This window comes from Ixodes scapularis, unplaced genomic scaffold, assembly GCF_016920785.2.
Source record: "Ixodes scapularis isolate PalLabHiFi unplaced genomic scaffold, ASM1692078v2 PGA_scaffold1__304_contigs__length_218370807, whole genome shotgun sequence".
NCBI lineage: Eukaryota > Metazoa > Arthropoda > Arachnida > Ixodida > Ixodidae > Ixodes > Ixodes scapularis.
The window spans coordinates 88,923,369-88,947,366 of NW_024609846.1; the positions used below are offsets into that span (position 1 = coordinate 88,923,369).

The 23,998-nt window shown below is 47.3% G+C and overlaps 1 protein-coding gene across 1 annotated transcript in view; it reads left to right on the forward strand.

The window, feature by feature from the left end:
• Positions 1 to 9,637: 9,637 nt before the first annotated feature.
• LOC8031621 (acetylcholine receptor subunit beta-like 1) overlaps positions 9,638 to 23,998 on the forward strand; it is a 66,536-nt gene continuing 52,175 nt past the window's right edge. The window contains exon 1 of the mRNA XM_029972736.4: positions 9,638 to 10,011. Within this exon, the coding sequence (XP_029828596.1) occupies positions 9,831 to 10,011 (181 nt within the window). The 5' untranslated portion in view covers positions 9,638 to 9,830. The remainder of the gene's footprint in view (positions 10,012 to 23,998) is intronic.

Consider the following 23,998-nt stretch of genomic DNA (forward strand, 5'->3'; position numbering starts at 1 on the left):
GGTTACTGTGCGCAATCTTCTTAGGCATACACGCTTTCACCGACGGTAAGATGTCGATGGCAGTGGGTGTTCGTCTGGACTGCGTAGATCGGCGAGTCTTTGTCTCCTTTCTAGTCGTTCTTGGGCTTTTATTTCCGATGGGTCGATGTTTCCTTCGATGTCCTCATCTACGACGGGATACTCTGAGCCTTGTCCAGGTGGGACTGCCTGTAGCTTCTCCCGTGCGTCTGCATGTACCTCGCCGTTTCCGTGGATACCTTGATGCCCAGATATCGTGTCATGATGGTGCGGCCTTCAGCTCGAAGCTGTCGAGCCGTAGCCTTGACGTTTTTAACCGTTTTGCTGCGGCTATTATGTTTTTTTTTGTTTTTTTTTCAATTCTTTTACGGCATTTTTAGAGTCCGTAAATACATATATGTTGATTGTATGTTTTTCTTGTTCTACACTCTCGACCACCGTCTCGATGTCTTGGAGTTCAGCCTCCTTGACGCTGGTGGTATTGTCCAGGGAGGCGGTGACTCTACTCTGGTCGTTTGCGCAGTAATGGGCTATAACCGTGCCTTTGTCCTCCTTGGCTGCATCCGTGTAAATGATGACGTTAGTGTTATCTTCAAGAAGGTACCTTATCTTCGTGTTTCCTGACAGCGTTATTTCTTCTTTTTAGTTATGTTTTTCCTTGGTCTTGCGGGGTCGGTCTTGTAGCAATCACTATCTCGTCTTCCCAAGGTGAAGGAGGTTTCGTAAAAACTTGGCAGACCTCGTTGTTGTATACAAGAGCTCTCAGGATATTTCTTCGTGGTTCAGTTTTTTCAAGCCTCAAGGTTTGACTCATCTTGTTTTCCTGTGCTATTTCTTCGACGCTGTTGAGTCCTCTGACCTCGTAGAGCACTTCCACCTTGGTGCACCTGGGATGCCCAGTGATTACTCTCAAGGTTTTCCTGTGGAGTGCTTGCAGTCCCTTCTTTTGGGCTCTGGTGAGACTGAGGTAGTTCGCCCCGTAAGTTTCCTTTGTTACAAGGAAATCCTTGACAGCCTGAGGATGCCTTCTTTGACTCCCCACGCTTTGCCGGTGGTGCGCTTGATCATATTGAGGGCCTGCTTCCTCTGACTTTTTTTTTTGCTGGTACCAGCTTCCCGCCTTTCCGGTTTTGTCAATCGTGATACTGAGTATTTTAATGGAGGTTTGAGATTTAATTTGCTGGCCATTGAATAGAAGCTTGATCTTGTCTCCAACTTTTTCATTTCGTCCTCTGGTGTTGGATATGGCGACGTAACTTATTTTTTCGGGTTAGAGTTGTAACCCCATCTGTTTGGAAAAGTCTTGAATTGTGTCCAGGGCTTTTTGAAGCGCGATGACGTATGTGGACGTGCTGCAGTTCTTTTTTTAGGTAAGAATATCGTCTTCCTAATTGGTACATCCCAGCCAGAGAATTGTTTCTAGGGAAAGAGCAAGATCTATCATCACCATATAAAAAAGTGGGCACCATGGCAGAACAGCACACGACAAAACAGCACGCGACAAAACAGCACGGTCAAAACAGCACGCGTCAAAACAGCACGCGTCAAAACAGCACAGCGTCAAAACAGCACGGCGACAAAACAGCACGCGCTAAAATAGCACGCGACAAAACAGCACAGCGTCAGAATGGCACAGCGACAGAAGAGCACGTGCCAAAACAGCGCGGCGTCAAAAGAGCAGAGCGTCAGAAGAGCTCAGCGACATAGCAGCACAACCTTAAAAGGGCACAGCGACAGAAGAGAACGGCGTCAAAACAGCACCGCGACAAAACAGGACATTGACAATATAGCTAGAGTTTGGCATTTTCGGTTTTTATTATTTCTAATTCGGCGTACCTTTTTCGGTTTTTATTCCAAACAGAAATTTTCTGTTTATTGCGGTGAATATTTGTAGACTCATAAGCTTCTAGCTTCTTTTCGGTTTATTGACGAAAACCAGTATACTGACGAAAATGCAGTATTTGAAAGCGTTTCTTTAAAATGTATAGAGAGTAGACCAGGTATGTTGCTGTCTGTGGCAGCCGACGTGACCTGTTCTGCCAGGCGCACTGGGACCCTATCGTGATCTGACGTTATCGTCGTGTGCTCGTATTTGTACGCACACTGGACGTACATGAGCTTCACTACCACTTCGGTCGAAGAGGCAAATATCAAAATCCAGAAATTTGCAAGCTCTGTACTTAGTGCGTTTTTTCCCCATTTTTACGACTGCGAGGGGTGGTGAATTCGCGCTGACCACAGAAACGACAATAAAACAATCGTATGTATGCCCTCCTCTAGTAGACGGAAGCTAGGGGTGTTAAAATGTGCGGCATTTACGGACGTCCTTGATTTTCTTTGTTCAGTTCACGATTAACCTCTCTTCTTTGAACGAAGAATTCGGCACAGAAATTTATATCAGGTGAAAAACCCAGACATTGTCCTGAAGACCCTTAGGCCCTCGGAGCTTTTGTTGAACGTTGAACCGATTTCGGAGACAAGCTGAAAACTGCGAAAGGAAGTGGCATACGGTCAGTAATGAGTCATAGCATACCCCCCCCCCCCCCCGGCCTCTCCGAACTCCCTCGAAAATACTGACCCTTTTCAGTTAAAACCCAATTTGAAACAAATTAATTCGGCGTACTTTTACCGGTTTTATTCGCTTTAAGCCGAAAACGCTGAACCCCGTATATAGCGTATGTAGTTAAATAAACGTATGTCTCAAAGTTGGCACTGTAAACGAATGGAGAGTCTAAGCCAATTCGTCGAAAGCCAATCCGTCGAGGGCCGATTTGTGAAATCCGTTTTCTTGGGAGCAAGTTCGGAGGGGGGGAGTATACTCGATGGGCACATGAAGGCTCCCTGGGCAGTACCGAAGCCTTTGCTTGTGCGTATTCTGGCCATTTCTCGAGCAGTTCTGCTAATTTTGACGCGCAAGTTTGCTGCCAATGTCGTCTACAAAGAAAAAAAACAAAACTAATTAATTGGACGGCATGTTTCTGCTTCATCGGTTTCCCCTCGATCGAGGCCTTCGTCGGAAATAATCTGTGAATTTAATTAAAACCGACTTCTCGCCTGCAAGCTACAGGCGCGTGTTTTCTGTACATTTTATTCACGGCCAATGAACCGCCCAGAATCGGTGCCCATGGTACACCTTGAATACGCTAAGCATTAAAGTCAGCTTATCTTACCGGTTCCATCAATGCATTTGTAATCGGCGCATTTCTCGCATTGTTTTTTTTTGTTTTTTTTTTTTTTTTTGGGGGGGGGGGGGGGGGGGGGCGTTTTTCGCTTAGGTGGTAATTACGAAAAGACGAGTACTATGGAACCTTACCGGACCGCCGCAAACCAGACGGTTCATAACTTGAACTTATAGATTTCTTTTTCCCAATAACTTATAAATTTTTTTTTCCCAATAACCAGACAACGCGGCCAACATCGACGCGATGATATCCACCTCTAACTACCCAAGCTCTTCAAGTATGCCCCCATCTTTTACAACCTAGCGCCAAAAAATGAAAGGGTCAAGGAGGTTCGAAATTATTTGCGCTGAGAGAGGTGAAGAGCGCACTCGAAGTTGCTACATGCGTGCTGTTTTGTCGCTCTGCTGTTTTGACGCCGTGCTGTTTTGGCACGTGCTCTTTTGTCGCTGTGCCGTTTTGATGCTGTGCTGTTTCGTCGCGTGCTATTTTGACGCGTGCTGTTTTGTCGCCGTGCTGTTTTGACGCTGTGCTGTTTTGACGCGTGCTGTTTTGACCGTGCTGTTTTGTCGCGTGCTGTTTTGTCGTGTGATGTTCTGTCTCGTTCCCAAAAAAAGTGTTGACGAGATTTCGGCTCTCTGTGGGACACCAATCTTGCTATCAGACATCGGTCCTCTGGTTGGTCCTATGACCGTTTTGTATTTTATTTTGTCCAGCAAAGAGTGAACGAATTTCCGGAGTCTCCCTTTGATTCCTCGTTTACTGTGCCGCGTATGACCGCATCGTGGGGCACAGAATCAAATGCTTTATTTATATCGATCATGACAATCAGCCGTGAATGGTAACATGATCGTTTGGAGGTGATGTCCTTGTGAATGAGCGCCAAACTATCCTTCGTTGAGAGCCCTGGTCTGAAGCCGTTTTGTCTGGCGCAGTAAGCCTGGTTATCAATTTCGAGGAGCCACGCAATTCTCAACAGGACTATCCTCTCCATGGTCTTGCACAAAATGGAAGTGAAGGAGATAGGTCTTTGATTCTGGATCGAGTCGATGAGCTTGCCAGGTTTGGGAATTGGGATAACCATTGACAGCTTTCATTCTTCAGGAAGCTGTCCTGTTTCCCATATTTTGTTGAACCAGGCAAGCAGTTCCCGTCTTCTTTTCCTCCGGCAGGTTCTTGAGAGACGTGATGGTAACCTTATCCGGTCAGGGTGCGGTGTTCTTTGCTGATTTCAGAGCCATTATAAGTTCCCCCATGTTAAATAGGGCATCTTCTGGTTACCGATGGTCGAACTCAAGAATCCTTCTTCTGTAGCATTGCTGCAGCTGATGTGTTGTTGGTTGCGGCAAGAAGTGTTTCCCTGCCATTACTGCAAGTTGCTCTTCCGTAATTTTGAGCTTGATAGCGAGATTTTGCCCCGTGCATTTGTTATTTCTCTTACCGGACACGCATTTGTATGTCCGCCACATTCTTTTAATGCCGGTTTTTTAATTGAACGAATTGCAGCGCCGTCTCCAGATTTGCTCTTCTTTGTATAATGTTTAACTCAGCCGTGGCGATGTTTAGTTGTATTTTGTATCAAATGTTATGCTTTTCTATATCGCTATCGCTGCGCTTGGAGTCTGCTTGCCCAAAGGTTCAGCAAATGTATGTCTAGGTTGGGAGTGTCTTCTTCGACTTGGTAGGTCCTCGTCGCCGCCTTGTCTGCCAGTTGGATGTTATGAACGAGGGTGAGTAAGGAAGGGACCTTTTTGATGGTCTCGCAAAACATGTCACATCGAATGAAGGGTGCGTTTCGTCTCCGGTGCCTTTGGTAGGGAGCCAGATCCTGATCGGCAGATAATCACTGCCCATCGCCTATGGAAACGTTTTCCAGGGGAGTTTGGTATTCTTGCTTGCCCAAGTGAGGTCGGGCGTCGCGTCTCCTTGTTTTGCATGAAGTCCGATCCTCTTTGGTATGCCGGGTTGGTTTATTAGTACTAATCCAAAAGCCTTCACATTGCACTTTAGTGTCTTGCCTCGAGCTGGTGTGCGGGTATAGCCCCAGTACTCATGCTGAGCGTTGAAATATCCGCTGATTATGAGTAGTTCTTTATTGGGTCTGAGGTGCGTGAGCCAGCTCATGTCATCTTCGTTTTTGATGTTAGCTCAGATGCAGGTTGAAGCAATTATGAGAGGCTTTTTTTTGTGCTTAATTTATCTGCACAGCAACTACCTCTCTTGCTTCATTGCACAGGTGTGCCGATTCTATACGCGCGTGTGGAACTTGTTCCTGAACTGAAATGGCCTACTGCCCGACGATCGCTGTCACTGCATCTTTGTCATTCCTGTGGTGGATCGTTCTCGTCATGGAGGGTGCTGTGTACGTTTTGTATCCGTTAAGTTTGACGTTTTCGTGGTTGGTTTCCTGGAGGAAAAATACTGCTGGTATTCTCTTTCCCATTCTTTGGAGTCGAAGTTTGAGCTCCGCAGCTTCGTTTGCAAAGCCTCTACAATCCCAATGGAAAATCCGAGCGTGTACCTTCGTAGCTTGGTAGTTTAAGCCGTCCGGTTTCATATTTTCTCGGGTGGGTGTTAGACAGTGAGGTATTTGTCGACCCTCTAATCCGATGTAGTTCACCTTGGTGAGGATTTAAATTGCTAGAGATTCTAAATGCTCTGTTCGGCTCGTGTTGGTGTGGACGTTGGCGAAACTGCTCAACCCTTCGGCTCAGTGCCTCTAACCTTGCTTTCCAATCGAGTTGGGTCCTTGTTCGAATATCTGAAAGGAGTGAGGTCTGGCTCTGTTCCCCCGGCTGCCGTTGTTGCGCGTTTTCCGGTGGAGTTGAGGTTGTGGAGTGTGCCAGATCGGTTTCTTGTTGATGCAGTGTTACTATGTTAGCCCACGCATTGTCCGAGAGAGTCTTCGTCGGTCTTGAAGATCTCTGTTATAGCACACTTAGCGAGAACTTCGAGTTCATACCTCCCCTTGTGGCAGATCTCTTACTTTGGTTATTTCTTCGCGTGTTGTCTCTCGGTGGAAGTTTTTTTTTTTTCGGACACGCGTTGCTCGTGACAATGTGCGGTCTTTCGCAGTTCACGGACCTGGGTGTGGCCTGGCATTCCTCAACTTCTCCATGTTCATGTCCGCACGATCCGCATCGTTTGATCTTTAACGGGCATACGTCGGACTTGTGGCCGAGTTGGTGACACCCGTAGCAGACCAGTGGTCTTGGCCTGTATTCTTACACCTTGTAGACCTCAAAGACGTAGCGGACATGCCGGGGCACTGTTTTGCCTTCGAAGGTAACGAGAATGGTCTCTTGCTTGATGTCCAGGGCTCGTGCAGCGACAATCTTGTGCGTGTTGCACCTGAGCTTGTTTACGAAAGTCGCTGGGTCATCATGTGCTGAATTAAGGTATACCATCCCTCGCACTTCGTTTGAGCTTATCGCCTTGTAGGGTTGCACAGCTAGTGGGCCATGTTGTTAGTATGGGATTTCCGTATCCCCAGGAACTTGGAAACCAGTGAGCTGTTCCTAGTGGTGATGACAATGTGTTCGCTCTTCTGTGTCAGTGCAAGGTGAACTCGTCGAAGTTGTTTACCCCGACCTTCTGGATGGCGGTGCGGAGTTACTTTGTCGAGCAGTCCTTGATGTTACCTTTGCACACAGGGTGGAGAACAACCGTCTGGGTTGGTGGTTTTGCAACTTTTCTTTCGAAAGTCTCCAACTGGCCTGCTGCCGCCTGGTTGTGTTTTCGCTTTCGTTGCACTGTCTGCCAGCCATCGTCGTTCTTATCGTGCATGATGGGGCCACGTTGGTCTTCGCGTGTTTGGTGCGAGCTACTTGCAAGAGTAGGAAAGACTTTTTCGTGGATGGCAGAGATTTCGTCACAAAGAGGTGTCATTTCGGTATGGTTTTCTTTGAAGCCATTGTTCTTTTCGTTGTTTGAGAGGAGTGATAGGAGTTTCTCTCGCTGCTCCAAGCATTGTCTAAGGAATGTTTGGTTAGCCATGCAGGTCTTGACCCAACCCTTGTTGGTAGCGCGCGTCAGGAAGTATCCTGCGTCCATGACGCTGTTCCGTTTTAAGACGGCGGTCGAGGATGCCTGGCTTTCAATGCTTTCTTGGATCGCTTGGGCGAGAGCGGCGGTGCGTTTAGCCGCTCCGCCTCCGGTATGCATCTTCTGACCCTTGAAAACCCCTGTTCGGGGGCGTCCAAGGGTCGCTTGACATGTCGGCTGGTTAAGTGACTTGTCCTTGTCGGTCGTTGGTATCCATGGCGGTTGCGATGAGGTGCCAAGAACCTTTCGTATCTGTGCAACGATCGAACCTTGGAAGGGGGTAGTCATGTGAACCGGAGTAAACGAGGAAGAAAAACCTTTCAACATGGCGGATGGAGGGGGACCAAGAAGGACCAACGTAAATACGCCGTTCATCGCAAACCTTAAGGCGGTCCAATGAAAAAACGGATGCATTGTTTCAAAGCGAAAGGTTCACCTAAGAAATTTTCGTCTACGCATCCGCGTATGCTGTCCTGAAAACGGTTCACCATCTTCCGTTTGGCATTCTCGGACCGATGATCACCATCACGGGACCACGATTCCAGGCGGTGAATTTCAATAAACTGGTAAAAACTACCGCTTTGTAGGTCATTACCGAGTTGCTGTTTTTTTGTTTTTGGTTTCTGTTGTCTTGCTTTGTTATGCTAAAAATGTCTGGCGGCACGCCAGCGTACAAACTAAATCTTAAATAAAACGCTTTCCTTCAAGAGCTTTGAAAATAAACGTCCAACACCGCCAAGCATGGACTTCGAGAAGTACATGCCAATGCTTGAAAGTAAAAGTGAAGTATGAAGTAAAAGTATGAATTTCCGAGCCTGATTATGTTCTTGGCGCATGCCGTCGTGTTGTATTTTAAGTGGGCGTAGTTTTGAAAGAGACAAGTTCAATGGAACGCAAGGTGACTGAAGCGCTGTTTTTTCAGCGACGACATTCAGACTCGGTTCTTTCAGAGGTCGGCGAATGGCGCCTAGACGAACATTTCTAACTTAAAACGAAACCACAGCGGCATCTTTTGGACCGCCTTGAGATGTGGCTTCCACCACTCGTCCAAGCTCGTCCTGCTCCATTGTGCCCTGTTGAGAATCTCTGGGTCTTTTACACTCGCACTAGACCGGTGCCGCAAATCATAACAATTCAGATGAACCTTTCCCAAGCTCCTTCAGGGACGAATCGATCGCTTCAAAAGGACTCAGGAAACAACCGGCGTGTGCAAATTTGTTTATGGGACGAACTATTAATATGAAAACGGCTTACTAAATATTCCTATTTACAGCTCAACCGACGCTACGAGCGGATGGGGCCGATCAAAGAGGGCCAAACATTCAGCGTCACGGCATTTGTCATCTTTTCGCGTGTCCCCCATAACCGGATAAACCAGCCAAGCGGAGTGAATGCACCATGAACTTAGAATTTTAGTTTGCGTTTCTCTGTACAGTCTCCCACATCAAAGACCCATTCGCTATAGATCTTTGATGTGGCGGATCTCAATACACTTTGGTGAGATGGACTTTATTTTAAAAGGGACAGCGTACCAAAGAATGATATTTTCTTCCACCCTTATTAATGTGCACCTGGAAAAAGTGAACTCAGCCAACACCACCTAGAATATTCAAAGCCTTAACCTCCATGTGACGTCCTCAGACTCGGATGGCGCCAAGTCAGTGACTGGGCCCGAGTCCTACACCAAGCATCTTTTGACGCATTCACTGGACGCGCAGTCAAATGCTGAGCAGCATTAGTGTCCAGTTTGTGTCTGCGCTCATTGTGATAACGTCAAAAATGCCCGGGCTTTGATTATTCTAGGTGGTGTCGAGTAAGCACAACCTCCTGTCTCATCGAATGGATCTTTCATATTGTTAGAAACTGTCCGCCTTCTAGCATTTGACCGGGGTGTTACTTATGGTGAAAAAGTGTAGGGTACGATTGGAGAGCAGCTCATGAGATGGGGAGCGCTGGGAACCAGGGAAAGAGGCCGTTCTCGAAATATTAAAAAAATACCTGACCTAACCGGAAGTTTAGTCCGACAGAGTGACCTGCCAGAAAGAGAGAGGCCCGACACCGGGGCCCGTCCGAGTGAAAAAGGGGCGCGACGGGAGTGGTGCGGCGAGACTGGTGCCGCCTGATGGATCGGCGCGCACGGGAAGAAGGTGCCGCGGTATGCGGGTCCGCTCAATGGCCAGTTGACGGGCGACGCGTTTAGGCGTGAAACGCTGCGGCGGCGATGAATGGGTCCCCCTCCGATCAATCGAGGTCCGAGGGCACGCGCGGGCCCGAGCGAGGCCGCGGTGGCGGGCCGTCCGCGGCATCTCCTGCCTGGGGTCCGGGCGACTGGCGTCCGGGGCGTCGGCGCTGCTGCGCGCGAGGCTTCACCGGCGGCGCTGCTGGTGCCCGGTCGATGGCAGTGCGCGCGCAGGCGGCCATCGGCAGACGGGGGTCCGCGTCAGGCAGGCGGAAGCGTCGGCGGAGGAGCCCGCAGCGAGCGTCGCACAGCCCCCCGCAGGAGACGGCGCAGCGGAGGAGCAGAGCAGCGAGCCCCCCGGCGTTCCCCGGCCGATGTGCGGAGCGCGGTGAGGGCCATGGGGCCGAGCCATGGGCGCAGCAGCGGCGGGAGCCGGGCGCCGGGCCCCGGCGGGGCCCCCCCGCTCCGCTTCCCCGGGGCCTCCTCGAACGCCTAAGCGCCGCCATGTCGCCCGGGCTGGGCCGCGTCTCCCCCGGCCAGCCATGACCGCCGCCTGCACGATCCTGCTCCTGGCCCTGCGGCTCGCGCCAGGTGAGCGCCCCCGAGCACCCCACGGGACAGGCCTAGCCGCTAGGCCTAACGCCCGAGGACCGCGCCATTGACCGTCGGCGACGCCCGCGCGCCGCCGCCGCCGTCGCGTTGGGCCCCCGGTCCGACCCGTCGGGCGCTCCCCGCCGACCCGAGCGCGCGCGGTCGCGGGACGCATCGATCCCGCGCGAGGCCGTCGGGGACCTGGACCCTCCCTCCCGAGGGCCGTCGCGACCCCCGCGGACCACCCCCCGTGCTTCTCGGCCGCCCAGGCAACGCAGCCTGACCCGCCGGGCCACGTGCTCGGACCCCACGGCCGCCCCGAGGAAAATCCGCGGGGGGTCCCGCCGCCGGAATTTCCCGAAAACCCGCGCCGCGCTCCCCCCCCGCCAACGGGTCCCCCTCTCGCGGGTTGCGGAACGCGACCCCTTCGCGTCGGGCGTCCCAGACACGCGGCCCCCGAATGGGTGCCGCTTGGCGCGCTCGGATCGATTGTACGCGATTTCCCCCGGTTCGGAATCCCGGCCGTGCCGCGGGGTGTCGACGTCGCGCGGGGGTCGGCGACCATGGTCTGTTAGCCACCCGACACCCTCGACCCCTCCCCTAGTCGACAACCCCGGTTGGAACGAAAGGGTGCGAGGTCTCAGGAACGCGGACCGGCCGGCCGGCGGGGAGTCCCGTCTAGGCAGCGCTCCGCGGCGCGCCCTTGGTTCCAGCGTGGAGCAAGCCGCGGCTCTCCCCACGAGCTTCCCGATTCGGAAGACGGTGCGGCAATCTTCAGTCGGGAGAACTCCCGCTCTAAACCCGCTCTTCCCTGAACTCCCCCGAGGCGTCCTCTCCTCCGTCACAGCGAAGATGTCCGTGTGTTTTCCGCATTGCTTTGGATTCTGACAGGGACCTTAAATTTCGCAATGTAATCTGTTACTCCGAACCAGTCAATCAAACGCGTAAAAAAGACCATTGCTTTCCCATCTCAACGTAAAAGGAATTTTGATTCGTTCGATTTTTCCTACGGTTCAGATCCCGCCGCCTCCTCAAAGCTTGCTTTGAGGCGCGCGTTGGCTGCAGCGTTACGGAGACTCACTCCGCTAGAAAACTCCTCGTCGTAAAATTCTTCCATCAAACGCATTAACCCCCGCCTTTTCCTATTAGTGGCGAAAAAGAGAAGCCGTAAGGGCATTCGATCCGTGCTAACAGATAAACGCGTAACCCGCGCGCGTAATGAGTATGGTCTCGAAATAGGGTTTCGTGTTTTCGGTATTTTTTTTCTTTCCAATCAATATTGGGGGTGGTTTTTCGGTATTTTATTTCGTTTCCCCAGAGATTCGGCTTTTTTGTTTTGTGTGTGTGTTGGGTAAAAAAATAATCAGTATTCATCCTGGCCTATCTGGAAGGATACAGGAAAGGGGCATGGAATTCCCTCACGTGCAGTGAACATGCCCGCTACGCTAATACTTGGAAAACGTTCGGGTAGCGATAAGACACAAAATAAGATATGAAAGAGGGGGGGGGGGGGTGTTCCTGAAGCAAGAATCAGCCTTGCAAATAGACACCGAAATCTCCCGAACATTCGTCTATCTTGCCTCTCTCTCTTCTCTTGGGAACGTACAGTTTGGTGGAGGTTTGTATCACGGTTCAAAGCAAAGTAAAGCTGCAAATAAAGATTTTCCACTTTTCCCGGGAAGCTTGGGTTTCTCGATATAAAGGAGAGCTTCAACTGGGGGTTTTAATTCCTTCACCCCCGCCCCCCCCCCCCCCCCCCCCCGCGACTTTCATTAAAAGAAAACAGCTCGGGAGTTGTTTTTTGCAGTTTATTGGTGTATAGACCGAAAACACAGAACCTTATCAGGTATGACGTTGGAGCCGCGTCTGCGTCTGCGGCGGCGGCGGACCTCCCCCGAGCTCCGGGGCACGAATCCTCAAGCATTCCTCTTGCACACTAAGAAATCCGGAGTGTCTACGTTGCCAGCAAAGCATTTGGTGAAAACCCATCCACACACTTTACGGGGAGAGATCTTGGTGAATGGAATGACGGCGCCAAAATTATGTTCAAACCCAGGAAAAAGCACGCACTGAGCATGACGAAACATCATGGTCAGTGCCCACAGCACAGACTGTCTTCTTAGGTCGAAACACGTTTTCAGCTTTGTCCACCGCTGGGCTGACGGGGTTGAAATTACAGCGATCGACTCTTCCGAGTGTTTTGCGGTAAAGCAGGCGCTCCAGATTTCTTAAGGTCTATCAGGCGTTGCGTTGAGGATCCGGCGAGGGACGCGAGCCCTGTCCCGAGGAGCCTATCGCGTTGCCTTCGCGTCGCCCTCGCGTCGAAAGGGGAGCCCGTCGGCCTCCCGAGCGACTCGGTCGGCCGAGCTCCCCGCCCGGGTCCCGGCAAAGCGGCGGCGCCGGGTCGATGCAAGAGCCGGCTCGGTGTCGGCTTTGAACCCCGGACCCGAATTGAACCGGATTTTTTTCTTTTCTTTTGCGAGCGACGACTTCTTTTCGGTTGCCTCGCGCGAAGAGCGAGAAAAACGTTTCGAACGGGGGTAAGGAAAAGAGGAGGTGGAGCGGTACGTGCGCTGCGTGTGGAAAATCACGAAAGCGGTACCCCCCCCCCCCCCCCCCTCGAAAAAAAAAATAAAATAAATGTGACGCGATATGGTTCGTGCGAACTGGCTCTCGTTTCTTCACACGAACGAGAAAAATTTTAATTTTATTTTTTTATCATTAGCTTAAAAAGGACGTGTTCCTAAACAGCTCTTTCGCCTTTTGTAGTTTATCTTCCTTTTTTTCTTACTTTTTGTGTCTTTATTTTTTTTTACTCCTTGCCATGACTGTCAAAAAGTGCCACGGTTAAAATTTTTTTAGCAGAAATTTATTTTTGTCAAAAAAGCCGGACAACAACAATTTCCCCGTAAAAAAAAAGGTGTAGGTTATTTTTTTAAAAAAGAAGACGTTCCGTTTATAACGATATTTCACTCTCCTACAGAGTCACTAAATCATAAAGCCAGTTCGCAACGCGACTACTGTACTATATAAAGCAATTCGTAACGCCAAGTCAGTGCCGTCATCGAGCAGAAATTGATGCATCAGCCACGAACGCGTCGCTGCATGATCGTTTTTCTTTGTCACCCCTTCATCACCTTCCCATATTAAAGGGGGGTGTACGGCCCCCGTCTCATACGAGGTGCCGCCGGTCCACCGTCTGTCAAAGAAAATTAACGAATCGATCGGCCGTCGACCTCAGGGATGACATCGTCAGTTCCTGCCGTCCACTACCATATAGATCTCGACCTTGATCTTTTTGTTGCGACCGCTCTACAATTTTTAGATATATACGGTATATACGACATCCACCCTCTTTCTTTACTGGTTTCTAGCTGTATCTCTAGATTGTTCTTTTCCTCTCTTATTTACACTTTTCCGGTCGAATCGCAACATTTTTACGTGCTGTATGGGGAGAGCAAGTCGTCTGCTTCTCGCGGGAGCTGCGGTGACTTCGGAACGTAGCCGAGCTCTAATTGGCTTTGATTGAAAGGATAGTGGGTATGTCTGCATGCTAAATGGCTTGAGATCTACCCACTATTTTTTTTTATCAGCCAGTAAGAGCTCCTTGAGGTCTAGCCACTACTTTCTTTTTCTTTTTATCAGCCAGTAAGAGCTCCGCTTTCTGACATCATCGCAACCCCTGGTACAAGGAGCAGACGAACTTGCGCTCCTTATAGTCAGCAAGGGCGTGGCTCATGTTCGCGCTCTTCGCTTTCTGATTGGCTCTTTGGCGTTCTGATTGGCCAATGCCGCAATCTGATTGGTTTAGAAGCGATAATGAGGTTATCGATGAGTCGCTACGCACTGCGTTTTTCGAGATATCGGTGACACCACCAACCCTCTACGAGGATCCCCATGGTGTCTGTCTGTTTTAAGCGATTTATAGTGCACATATCGGACACGCAGATGGGAAAAAGCAGAATACTTTCGATGCAAAACGCGTATTAACATCATCGAGCCGTACGTCAGCACTGGTGATACATCGTATAACAAAGGCACCGCGTTCGCTGCAGCAGATATAACGACGGAATACAGACACTTTCTTTTTTTTCGAAAGTTCGTCGAGCAATATTGATTGTCGTATTAAGAAAAGAGGCTGGAGCTAATGCAGGCATTGTAGTTTGAAAAGACGAATTCCATAGTCGAGCACTTTTTAAACCGAAATTCGACGTGTTTTACGGAATACCGTATTTCAAAGACAACATTGGTCGTCGCCCCAGAACGTAGGGTTATAGGTAAGAGACCAAACGTAGTTATGCGAGCTGATGCTTCGCCAATATTCTGACATACAGTTAGATATGACGATGGTTTTGAAGCAATGTGTGAACGTTTATAAACGAGACCGGCCATCGCGAATTGGTGAAAATAATGTCAGACGCTTTGGGCGTTTTGTAGTGCAACCGTAGTTGCGGAGGAGGGCGGTTAAGACTGCGTAGATTACATTAGACATCACATAATAGGCGGGAAGAGGGCTGCTTAGAATGTCGAAATTATTTTGTGGAAAATATTTTTGGGTGAACATTGGGACTGCTCATTCGATGTAACGGCATAGGTAACTTTTACATTTTGACGCTGTGTGTCCCCCTCTGCAGGGAATGTTTGTGGTGTCACTTATAGGCCTAGTTATTTATTGACAAAAGATACCAACATTTACTTTCCGATGTAGCAATAGCTATTCCGATGGGACGTAATGTATACAGTAAACTTTTTTTTGGCTTCTGTTTAGGTCAAGTTCTGTGGGTAATTATGATATACGAGATCTGAGGTTTTGCTCGCAGGAAAAAAAAAAAAAATCTGATTTCACCAGCTCTGACTACATCCTGAAGGAAAGACTCGAAACGTATCAGGACCCGAAGGCTTTCCGGAAGGACCGCAAGCAGTTGTAGCCGGAACAGTTTGAGTGATACAGATAGCGTTAAACGCAAACGAAAAGGCCGACTCACAAAATCCGCCGATACGCGCTATGAAAATATCCCCCTAAAGCGCGTCTTTTTTTCTGCATTGCATCTCGAAAAAGAATAGAGATAAGAGAGAGGCGTTCCGACTTTCTTTGTTCTTTTTTAGATTAAAAAAAAACTTTATTGGTTAAGGTCGAAAGGAAACTGAAGCACGTGAGCGCATTTTTTAGCTCAACTGAAGCGCTAGGTGTGTACATCGATGACAAAGTTTCATGATGTTTTTGATAGTATAGTCAACGGCACCAGGTCCGAAGAAGCTCAGGGTGTAAACTACCGTGTTCGCGCTTCGTGACTAACTCTTCGTCACTCTTATTGGCTAACGACGCGATCTGATTGGCTACGGAATGGTAACAGGATCCTCGGGGCTCACCACACCCTTCGTCAGTTTAATCATTCAGCGATTATACAGAACTAAACGGAAAAATACATGAAAAAAAGCGAGATCCAGATATACGATTAAAAGCTGCCGAGGGAAGAAACGTGTTGAATAAAAATCGTAATTTTTGCCCAACGACATTTCGTTTTTTGTAGCAGGACGCGAGAGTGAATGTGGTCTTAACGAGTTTTAACGATGCAGCGCTTCACGAAGAGTAAGAAACATGTCGAGCGAAGCTGCGCTCCGCGGTCTATACGAACGAACAAATAAAAAGTATCGACGGCTTTACAGATTCTGACCGGTAGTTCGGAAGGGGTTTCTAGAAAATACGCCGAAATAATAAACGGGATGTTTTAAATATAAAAGTCGGAAATAAAATACTCAACAGATGGAAGAAATGAATGGTTGCGTTATATGATTTCACGGTTGAACCTCCCGGCTAACGGTACGCCGTCAACAAGAACTTCAGGAAATCTATCACACGACTCAGTACGCGGCAATTCGAAACGAACGCAGATTATGATAAAAGCTTCGATGAATCGGGGGACGCTTTAGGTTCAATCTGAAAAGGTGGCTCTCGTATCGGACGCCCGGCAGCAGGCAAAGCTCTGTTGGTGCTCCGCGGACACTGGCGTAATCGTAGACTCTCCGAAGGAATTCCTTCTTCTTTTTTTATCGCTTCCCCGCACGCACCGGAGCTAAGGGGAGAAGTGGATTTGACGACCGGGACGAACTGCACACGCTTGTCACGTCTCGGCGCTTTTCGTTCGAGGACGTATGTAATAGTAATAAAATAAAGCGAGTAGGAACGCACGGTCATGCACGCGCGCGCTTAGGAAAAATAAGAAACGGGAGAATGAATTAACATGTTGAAGAAGCCAAATGACGAAGCGTGAAGATTGTGGGAGAAGGTCACTGCCCGTGACCTGCGAGCCGAAGGGAAATTGAGCGATTGGTTTTGTTTGGATGGAAATGACGAGTCTTGAAGAGAGAAGCTGGAGGGGAATTGGTATCTCAAGAATAAGGAAGAGGGGAAAAAAGGATGAGATATTTGAATTTAGTAATATCCGAATTCCCGCGCGCCTTGCACCGAATCTTTTCTTTGAAGTACTCAGAGCTAGCACGAATTTGAAATGCAGATGCTAGAGCACTTTCTACGAGTAATGTAGGCTCGCGGCAAATTTCAACAGTAAATATACCGTATTTACCCGAGGAATAGCCGCACTGTTTATAAAGCAAACCTGAGGGTTCGTTTTTCCGTGAAGCACGCAGATTGCAAATCGCCACGATCGACAGCATGACTCCAGCTGTTTACAGGACGGAGATAACGTCTTCGTGTGCAGATACCATCTTTGAAAACTGCATTTGCATGGAGAATCGTGTTCTCGATTTGGTTATTCGCTGCGTTATTTATGCGCAACGCAATGATTGGCTGTATATGTGTTCTGTAAGAAAGTAGACGCAAGGACCTTGTACATAAACAGTGCTGCTATCACTCGAGTAAATATGGTAACATATACATATACACATGTAAATAATAAGGAATCTATTCCAATTCAGATTAATTTTGGCAGCATTTTTGATCATGTTTATTCAACAGCCGGAAACCATCTGTGAAATCACTCGCGCATAACTCAATAAAGATAAAACAAATGCACTGAAATGTGCGGTACTTTTATTACCGTTAAAACCTGCTGATGACTTGCATATTTAATTACTTGTACGCAGAGCTTTACTGAAGGTTATTTGCTTAATTTCTTGACATCTTGGTGATGCAAAAAAAAAACAATTAATGTTGTTATTTCATCAAGGTTAGATGGCGGATTATAGATATAACTTCGTGTCTTTGAAGAAATAATAAAAAGAACACCTGGAAAATACTTGCCCGAACGTCTTTTATAAATTCAGATTTATTGGGAAAACTACCATCTCGAGCTCCTAACGACAAAATAAAAAAATAATAATAATACCTCTCTTCACAAACAAACTTTATAAGAGCACGAGGTGAGTGATCCTTAGGAAATGCCACTTCAGTTTCGTTTGAAATCTCGACTGCTGACAAAAGTGACTTGCCTTTTAGCTTGTTACGGCTCCTCCAGGACAACGGCTTAAGGTACCCGAACTTATTTACTGTGCTTATGAAGTTTAAAAAATGGGAACACAATAAAATAAACTTTGAATTTCAAAAAATTGTGATTTTAAATGTATAAAATGAATACATTTTTATTTCTCTATCACATTCATGATGGAAGGAGACTGAGGAAAAAAGCTGCATAAATGCAGTTTGACGAGTCCTCGGCCCCCTCCCTACAAGCAGCAGCAGTGGCAGCTCACAAAGAACAAAAACAAATTCCGATAAACCCCGCATTTCCGCGAAAAATAAACTTCGAAATACACCCTCGGAATTTTACGAGAAATAAACTCAGAAAACACGAAATACTAATCATTTTTAGGATCTATGCTACTTTCCACAAAGACTTCAACGAGATCATGCACTTCTTCCTCTCGAACATGGGTGAGCGAAAAAGCTCGTACGAGCGAACAAAAAGAAAATGCAAGTTTCATGTGCTCGGCTAGAGTCCACTTACCTTCAAGAACGATGTTTAGCGCTGGGGAAGGTGGGGATGCTAGTACGTGGTTTGAAAAAGTGGTTTTCTTCTGTTGGTTCCCGTTGGAAATCACATTCAAAACCGCTACATAATCACTTCGAAAGCATTTTGCAGTCCTCGAACCTTTGTCTTTTACTACAGCTACAAGAAACTCCTGAGATGAAGACATAAAGTACAACATAGGCGACACCATAGCACTTAATTTTTTTTTTCTTATGCGGGGGAATTGACGAACAACCAAATTATACCCACCAAGTTCAGTGTTTCAGATGACCGCGTTTGAAGTACACTCATAGTTTTGGGCCACATCGTTTAAGCCGGGGCAAAACACAAAAGAAAGCTAGAGATTGGTCATTCGAAATAGCTATATAGACTCTTAAGCAGGGTTGTAGGCTTTACCGCAGATAACGTTGGGACTCCAATCCACGCTATGAAGGTGGTTGGACAGCGAAGCTGTGCTATCTCCTGCAACGATTGTGGACTGCTCTATAGACTATTTTTATGGCAAGCTTCACCAGGTGGTGCTCCAGTCTTTGACGTCCGAGAGAACTTCCGGTTTATCAAAATAATGAACAAAGGCCACCTTAACACCACCGCTTGAAATGTAGATTGAACGTTTAACCACTAATTCTCTAGGTGAACGCCAAAAGAACGAAGGAGTGCAGCATCTCTTAAAACTGTTTCAAATGTTCTTGTAAAACAACTTGCCTCCTCCTAGATGTAATATTGTACAACCGAAGGCCCTAGTTAAATCTCCAACTTTGTTGTCCGTGCAGCATTTATGCTTTCTAGCATTTGGGACATAAACAAGCTCAAGAGGCTTGCAAAGACAATGCGGCCAGAAGTTGCATCGGATGCAAGCGACAGTTTGTGTTTGTAAACAGCAAAAGGGACTATACTTCGCCTCACCTGTGCATGAGCTAACTGCGAGGCTGTGCAAGCGCGAGCGGCTAGCCTTGACTGCTTTGTCTGGAGTACTCCCTGAACGAGCGCGCGTGCAGCCGCCGAGGCTTCATTCAAAGCAAATAGCTCGCGCTTTTAGCATGCGCGGCTAACAAATGATTGACGAAAGAAAAGTAAATTCACTGTGCGAACACGTTTTATATTGAAAGGCTAGTGACGTCACTCCTCACGTGGCAAGCTCTCGTCGCCGCGGCAGCTTGCGCAACAGTAATCTTTACCGGGAAACGTATACGGTGAGTTCTACATGCTTTGCATTGTTATAAGGAGCGCCTTATCATCAATTTCGTGGTTCGGACGCTTGTTTTGTGCTTGGTCATTATTGAAACGAGTGCTGTGCTGTATGTTGTATGCGTGATATGCAGTTTTCGCTTCAATCGCTGAAGTTTTTTTTTTTTTTTTTTGCGTGAGGACGACGACACTAAGAATTTCTAGAAATCCGACCTGTGAGTCATATACAGCTTCGCTGCAAAAAAACGAACGAAATACGTTACTCGTTACTTGCAAATAAAAGGAACGCGTTACAGTCCTACCTTACCTCAAAATAGAAGGAACGCTTTACCATCACCGTTAAATAGTAACGCACGTTAGCTTTAGGCTACTTTTCTATTTGTGAATTAAACACGTTTTACTGTTTTGAGATTACAGGTATGCATACGCTCCATATTACACGAAACATTAAGATAATGCAGAAACTGAGCATAATTACTTGATCTTTTTTTACGGCGACACCTAAATACTTACAAGAAACAACGCAAATAAAAAAGACCCCAAAAAAATTAGATTCTCTTAGCGCTTAGAAACACGACACCAAAAATGAAGTGTAATATTTTTATATCTTGGGAAGAAAAAGTAAAGAGTAACGTAAATACGTTCTACGTTACTCGTAATTAGTAATGTAAGTGCGTCACAACTATAGGCAGTTTTGTGAAATCGTTTTTGCACATCAGATGGGCCCTCCGGTACGTACTGTGCATGCGCTAGCACAGAAGACTCGCAGATGCGTAGTTCGTACCCGAGGGCCCGTTGTAACGTATCGGATGCGGGGAAACGGTTCCCTAAAACTCCCTACTGTTCTGAAAAAGCAACGGCGTTACCGCCAACACTGCTCTTAAGAAACCTAAATCGTCGGCTTTCCCCCCAAAACACTTCGTGGAGCCAATCCGCCTCGTCCTTCGTCGAGCTCCACCATAAACATGAAGCGATTACCTCTCGCAATAGACCCTTTCCGAAATGGTGAAATGATGCATAGATTATGCGCAGCCATCCTCAGTTGGTCTCATCGCTTCCGGCGTGAAGCCCGTGACTGGTTCCGAGTTCCCATCGAGCAGTGACGCAGCACTCGTGTGGAATGCGTTTCGATCCGAGTGCAGTACGAATGCTGACGAAACGCTCGTGGCCAATGCGTGCTCACAGTGCATGACCAACTAATGGCGGCCGCACACAATCTATGCATCCTATCAAAATTTGGAAAAAGGGTCCGTTACACTGCTTGAAAGCAGGCGCTCCAAACGTATTAAGCCGCACTCCCACTGCTAATAATACATCGTACAAAAGACAGTCTGGAAACAGTGTCTGGGTCGTGTTCCTTACTGCGTGGTGATAGTTAGGGGGAGAAAATTGGCTTAGAAGGGCGGGAGGAATCATATGGTTGTCTTTTTAGACTTTGGCTAGGTGGCGCAAGCTACCGCGAGTTACAGAGGGTGTATCCATTAACATATATATCGGCCCTGCTCCATTGATCGCATATTGGTCCTGTTACATTGATCATAAAACAAACTGTCTGCAGACTTGTTCAAAGTGTGCCTATTATGAGGCAAACATAGTTCGAACATACTTGAGTCGGGCCCACCTTTTACCATGCACGCTGTATAGCGTACTATTTTATTGAATGGGGACTTCTAGCAAACCGTTACCGCGTTCCACGTACCGTACTACCGGAGCCTTTGAAGCATGCTTTCAATCGCGAGCACCGCGGTCACGATATCACCCGGGCTTGCGCTTAAAAGCATGCTTTAAAGGCTCCCGGTAGTGCGGTACGGAGAACACAGTAACGGTATGCTAAATGTCTTAAAAATACATTTTTAGGGGACTGTTTTTGCACAACCGATGCGATACGATAAATTCTCCGGTACGAACTGCGCATGTGCAACCGCAGAAGACTCCCAAATGCGAGTTCGTTCCAGAGGGCCCATTGTACCGCATCAGATGTGCAAAAACGGTGAACTGAAACTCTCTAACATCTGGGTAGAGTAACATATCGTCGTCGCGGGGACTAAAGTTTTGACGGGTTCAAAAGCAGGACACATATGTGTGGCGGCCTGGAATACGCATTGCATGTGAAACAGGTACCGGGAACAGTGGCTGGGACAGAGGGAAAAGAGAAAAACCACAAGAAAACAAACCTTGCTTTACCAAAAAAATTGCTAAAAACTATATATCTTCGAGCGCTCTGCGCTCTGGAACCGTTTCAGAAATGAGGTTTCCTCTCTTGCCTCTTTTGTACCATTACCAAAGTGGTGAATATAAAGCATTGTAGACGTTTGGGGCGTACAAAAGATGCGATTGAGATTTGTTTAAAACTGCAATGAATTACGTTTTCTGCCAGTCTCTATTTGCACATTTCGATCCTATTTTATTACGGCTATGGGAACATCAGCCAGCATCGACGTTTCCTGAATAGATTAATTTCATAAGGTGGCCAGTGCTTACAATCTGCTATGTGCTACGCCATACGGAAGTTTTAGTGGAGCCATTAGGTGCGAGCATTAATCGCAGATAGATCATGAGTGACTAACACATCTGTCAGCTAGATGGCGCACTAAAGGTCGTTCTCGCTGAATGTCGTTCCCACTAAAGGCTACTATGCTAAAGAACCCGGTACAGCCAGGGGAGGAAAGGCGGGAGCAGAACGCGTCAATTCGTATAAGCGAGGACATCGGCCGTCCAGGTGAAAGAACGAGAGAGGGAGCGACAGAAGAGCGGAGAAAGAAAGCAGACGACAGGTTAAGCGTGGTCGTTTTGCCGCGACGAGTCGAAGTTGTTGGAGTGCTTGTCGAGTTTATTTTATTTTTAATGCAAAGCGCCGGTGTTTTCGTACAAAGAAAAAAAAAAGCGAAAAAAAACAACAACAACAAGGTAACGACATTTGGTGAGTCGTTTTGCCATTCTTTTGTGTGAACGCATCGTCATAGGCGATATGGGCCCTCTGGGGTGGACGATGTCCCCGTCTATGCCTCGCCGTTCTCAAGTGACCGAAATGTAGGGGAACATTGTGGACTTTTTCCACTAGATTTATTATGTAAACTATGTGGCTACCACACGCCGACAACGTGCCATTTACCGGCGATTTTAGTTGCTTTGGGATAGACTGTTAGCAGTTGAAACTAAAACTAAAAATATTTAGCGAAACAGTGTTTTTAACCTCTTCAAAATGTTGCAAACACGGATCTACAGTGTAGAAAAATAATAAAAAATAAATGAAAAAAGATTGTGAAAGGAATGTAGTTGAAATAAGGAAAATCTCTCAAGGTTTTTTTATATTATAGCTATAGATCTGAGTTGATTACTGACGGACATTCTTGGAAATGTCTGGTAACCTCTCGAGTGTACTTGATGTTTTCTCGCTTGAAACGACATAGAAAGAAAAAAAGCTGTATCTGTCCATAATAAAAATTTCCCCACCCTGCGTTTCTTAAGGTGTCAGCGACTGCAAGTAACTGTGCATTTGGGTAAAAATAAAACTTGCTCCCTGCGACTCAGCCAGGAAGCACTATACTCGTTTGCACCTCATAAACCATAGTATGAAAACAAAAAGAGGTCCGGCTCCTCGCGGAGCATTACTAGTTTACTCCTTTATGTAGAGAATTAAGATGTATGCAGGGTGAAATTAGGTTAGATGTATAAGTTATCAAGACGTACCCGTTTCAAACTTCAAAAGCATCGCGTCTTCCTCCGACAACCAAATCTTGTAAGAACTACTTTGCGCGACGCATGAGCAATGCGCAAAAAGTTCCTTTTTTTTTTCTTGAGGGGAAAACGAGTGTAGTGTGCCTGTGGGAAACATGGAGAGCCTATATTAGAGAGAGTGTCCAACTGCACGATCGAGGTCACGTGGTTTATGGGCCGCATTTGCAATACGAGCTGCGAGGAGGCGACGAGAGCGATGATCGTCTGCAAACGCCTCCGCCTTTCCTCCTCGCCACGCAAAAACTCAGCCCCTGGGCACTTGCGACCGATCGCCGCAAGAGGTATCCGCCATTAAATTGCGAAAGCTTCCCGTGGTTTGTGGTGGTGGACTCACTCCTCAGTCTAGGCTTTTAATGAGACACCCGGAAAGCAGCACGACCTCTCCGCCCTGATCTATAAGAGGGCCTGGAACTTTATAGCATTTGTAATGAAGTGCCACACCATTTTTTTTGAAGCAGTAAATACTTTTTCATAAAACTCCCTCCCCCCGCCATATCCCAGAATCCCAAACTTTTGTCCGTCCTTGCATTTCCCGTTTCGAGGAAATCAATGTCACGTGGCCTAAACGTTCATTTAGTTTCCCCGCTATATTCATCGGCAAATATCGGTATCACGTGACCTGGCGTCACAACAATTGCAGACCAAATTCGCTTCTCCCCTAGAGTTAGCTGGGTATTGTACACCGAACCAAATGAGTTTCCCCGCTAAATTTGGCGGGAAGATCGGCGTCGCGTGATCTTTACACGAATTGAGCTTCCCGCTAAATATAGCAGAAAAATTGACGTCATGTGAACTTTATACCTAGTCAGTTTCCCTGCTAAATTTAGCGGCAAAATGTATTTAAAACAATTATACATATATATATATAGAATATTTTTTTTCTCGCCAAAACAATTTTGTTTTCTAAACAAAATACGGACAGTCTCTCTCAAATAGCGCATTCCGTGCATTATAAAAGTTGAAAAATTAATACCGCAAGAATTTGCGATATTCATTTTGTTGTATGTTGACGTTTCAAGAACAACAGAGCGGTTTCAATCAGATGCGCGTAATAGATATCATGGCTCGTTTCT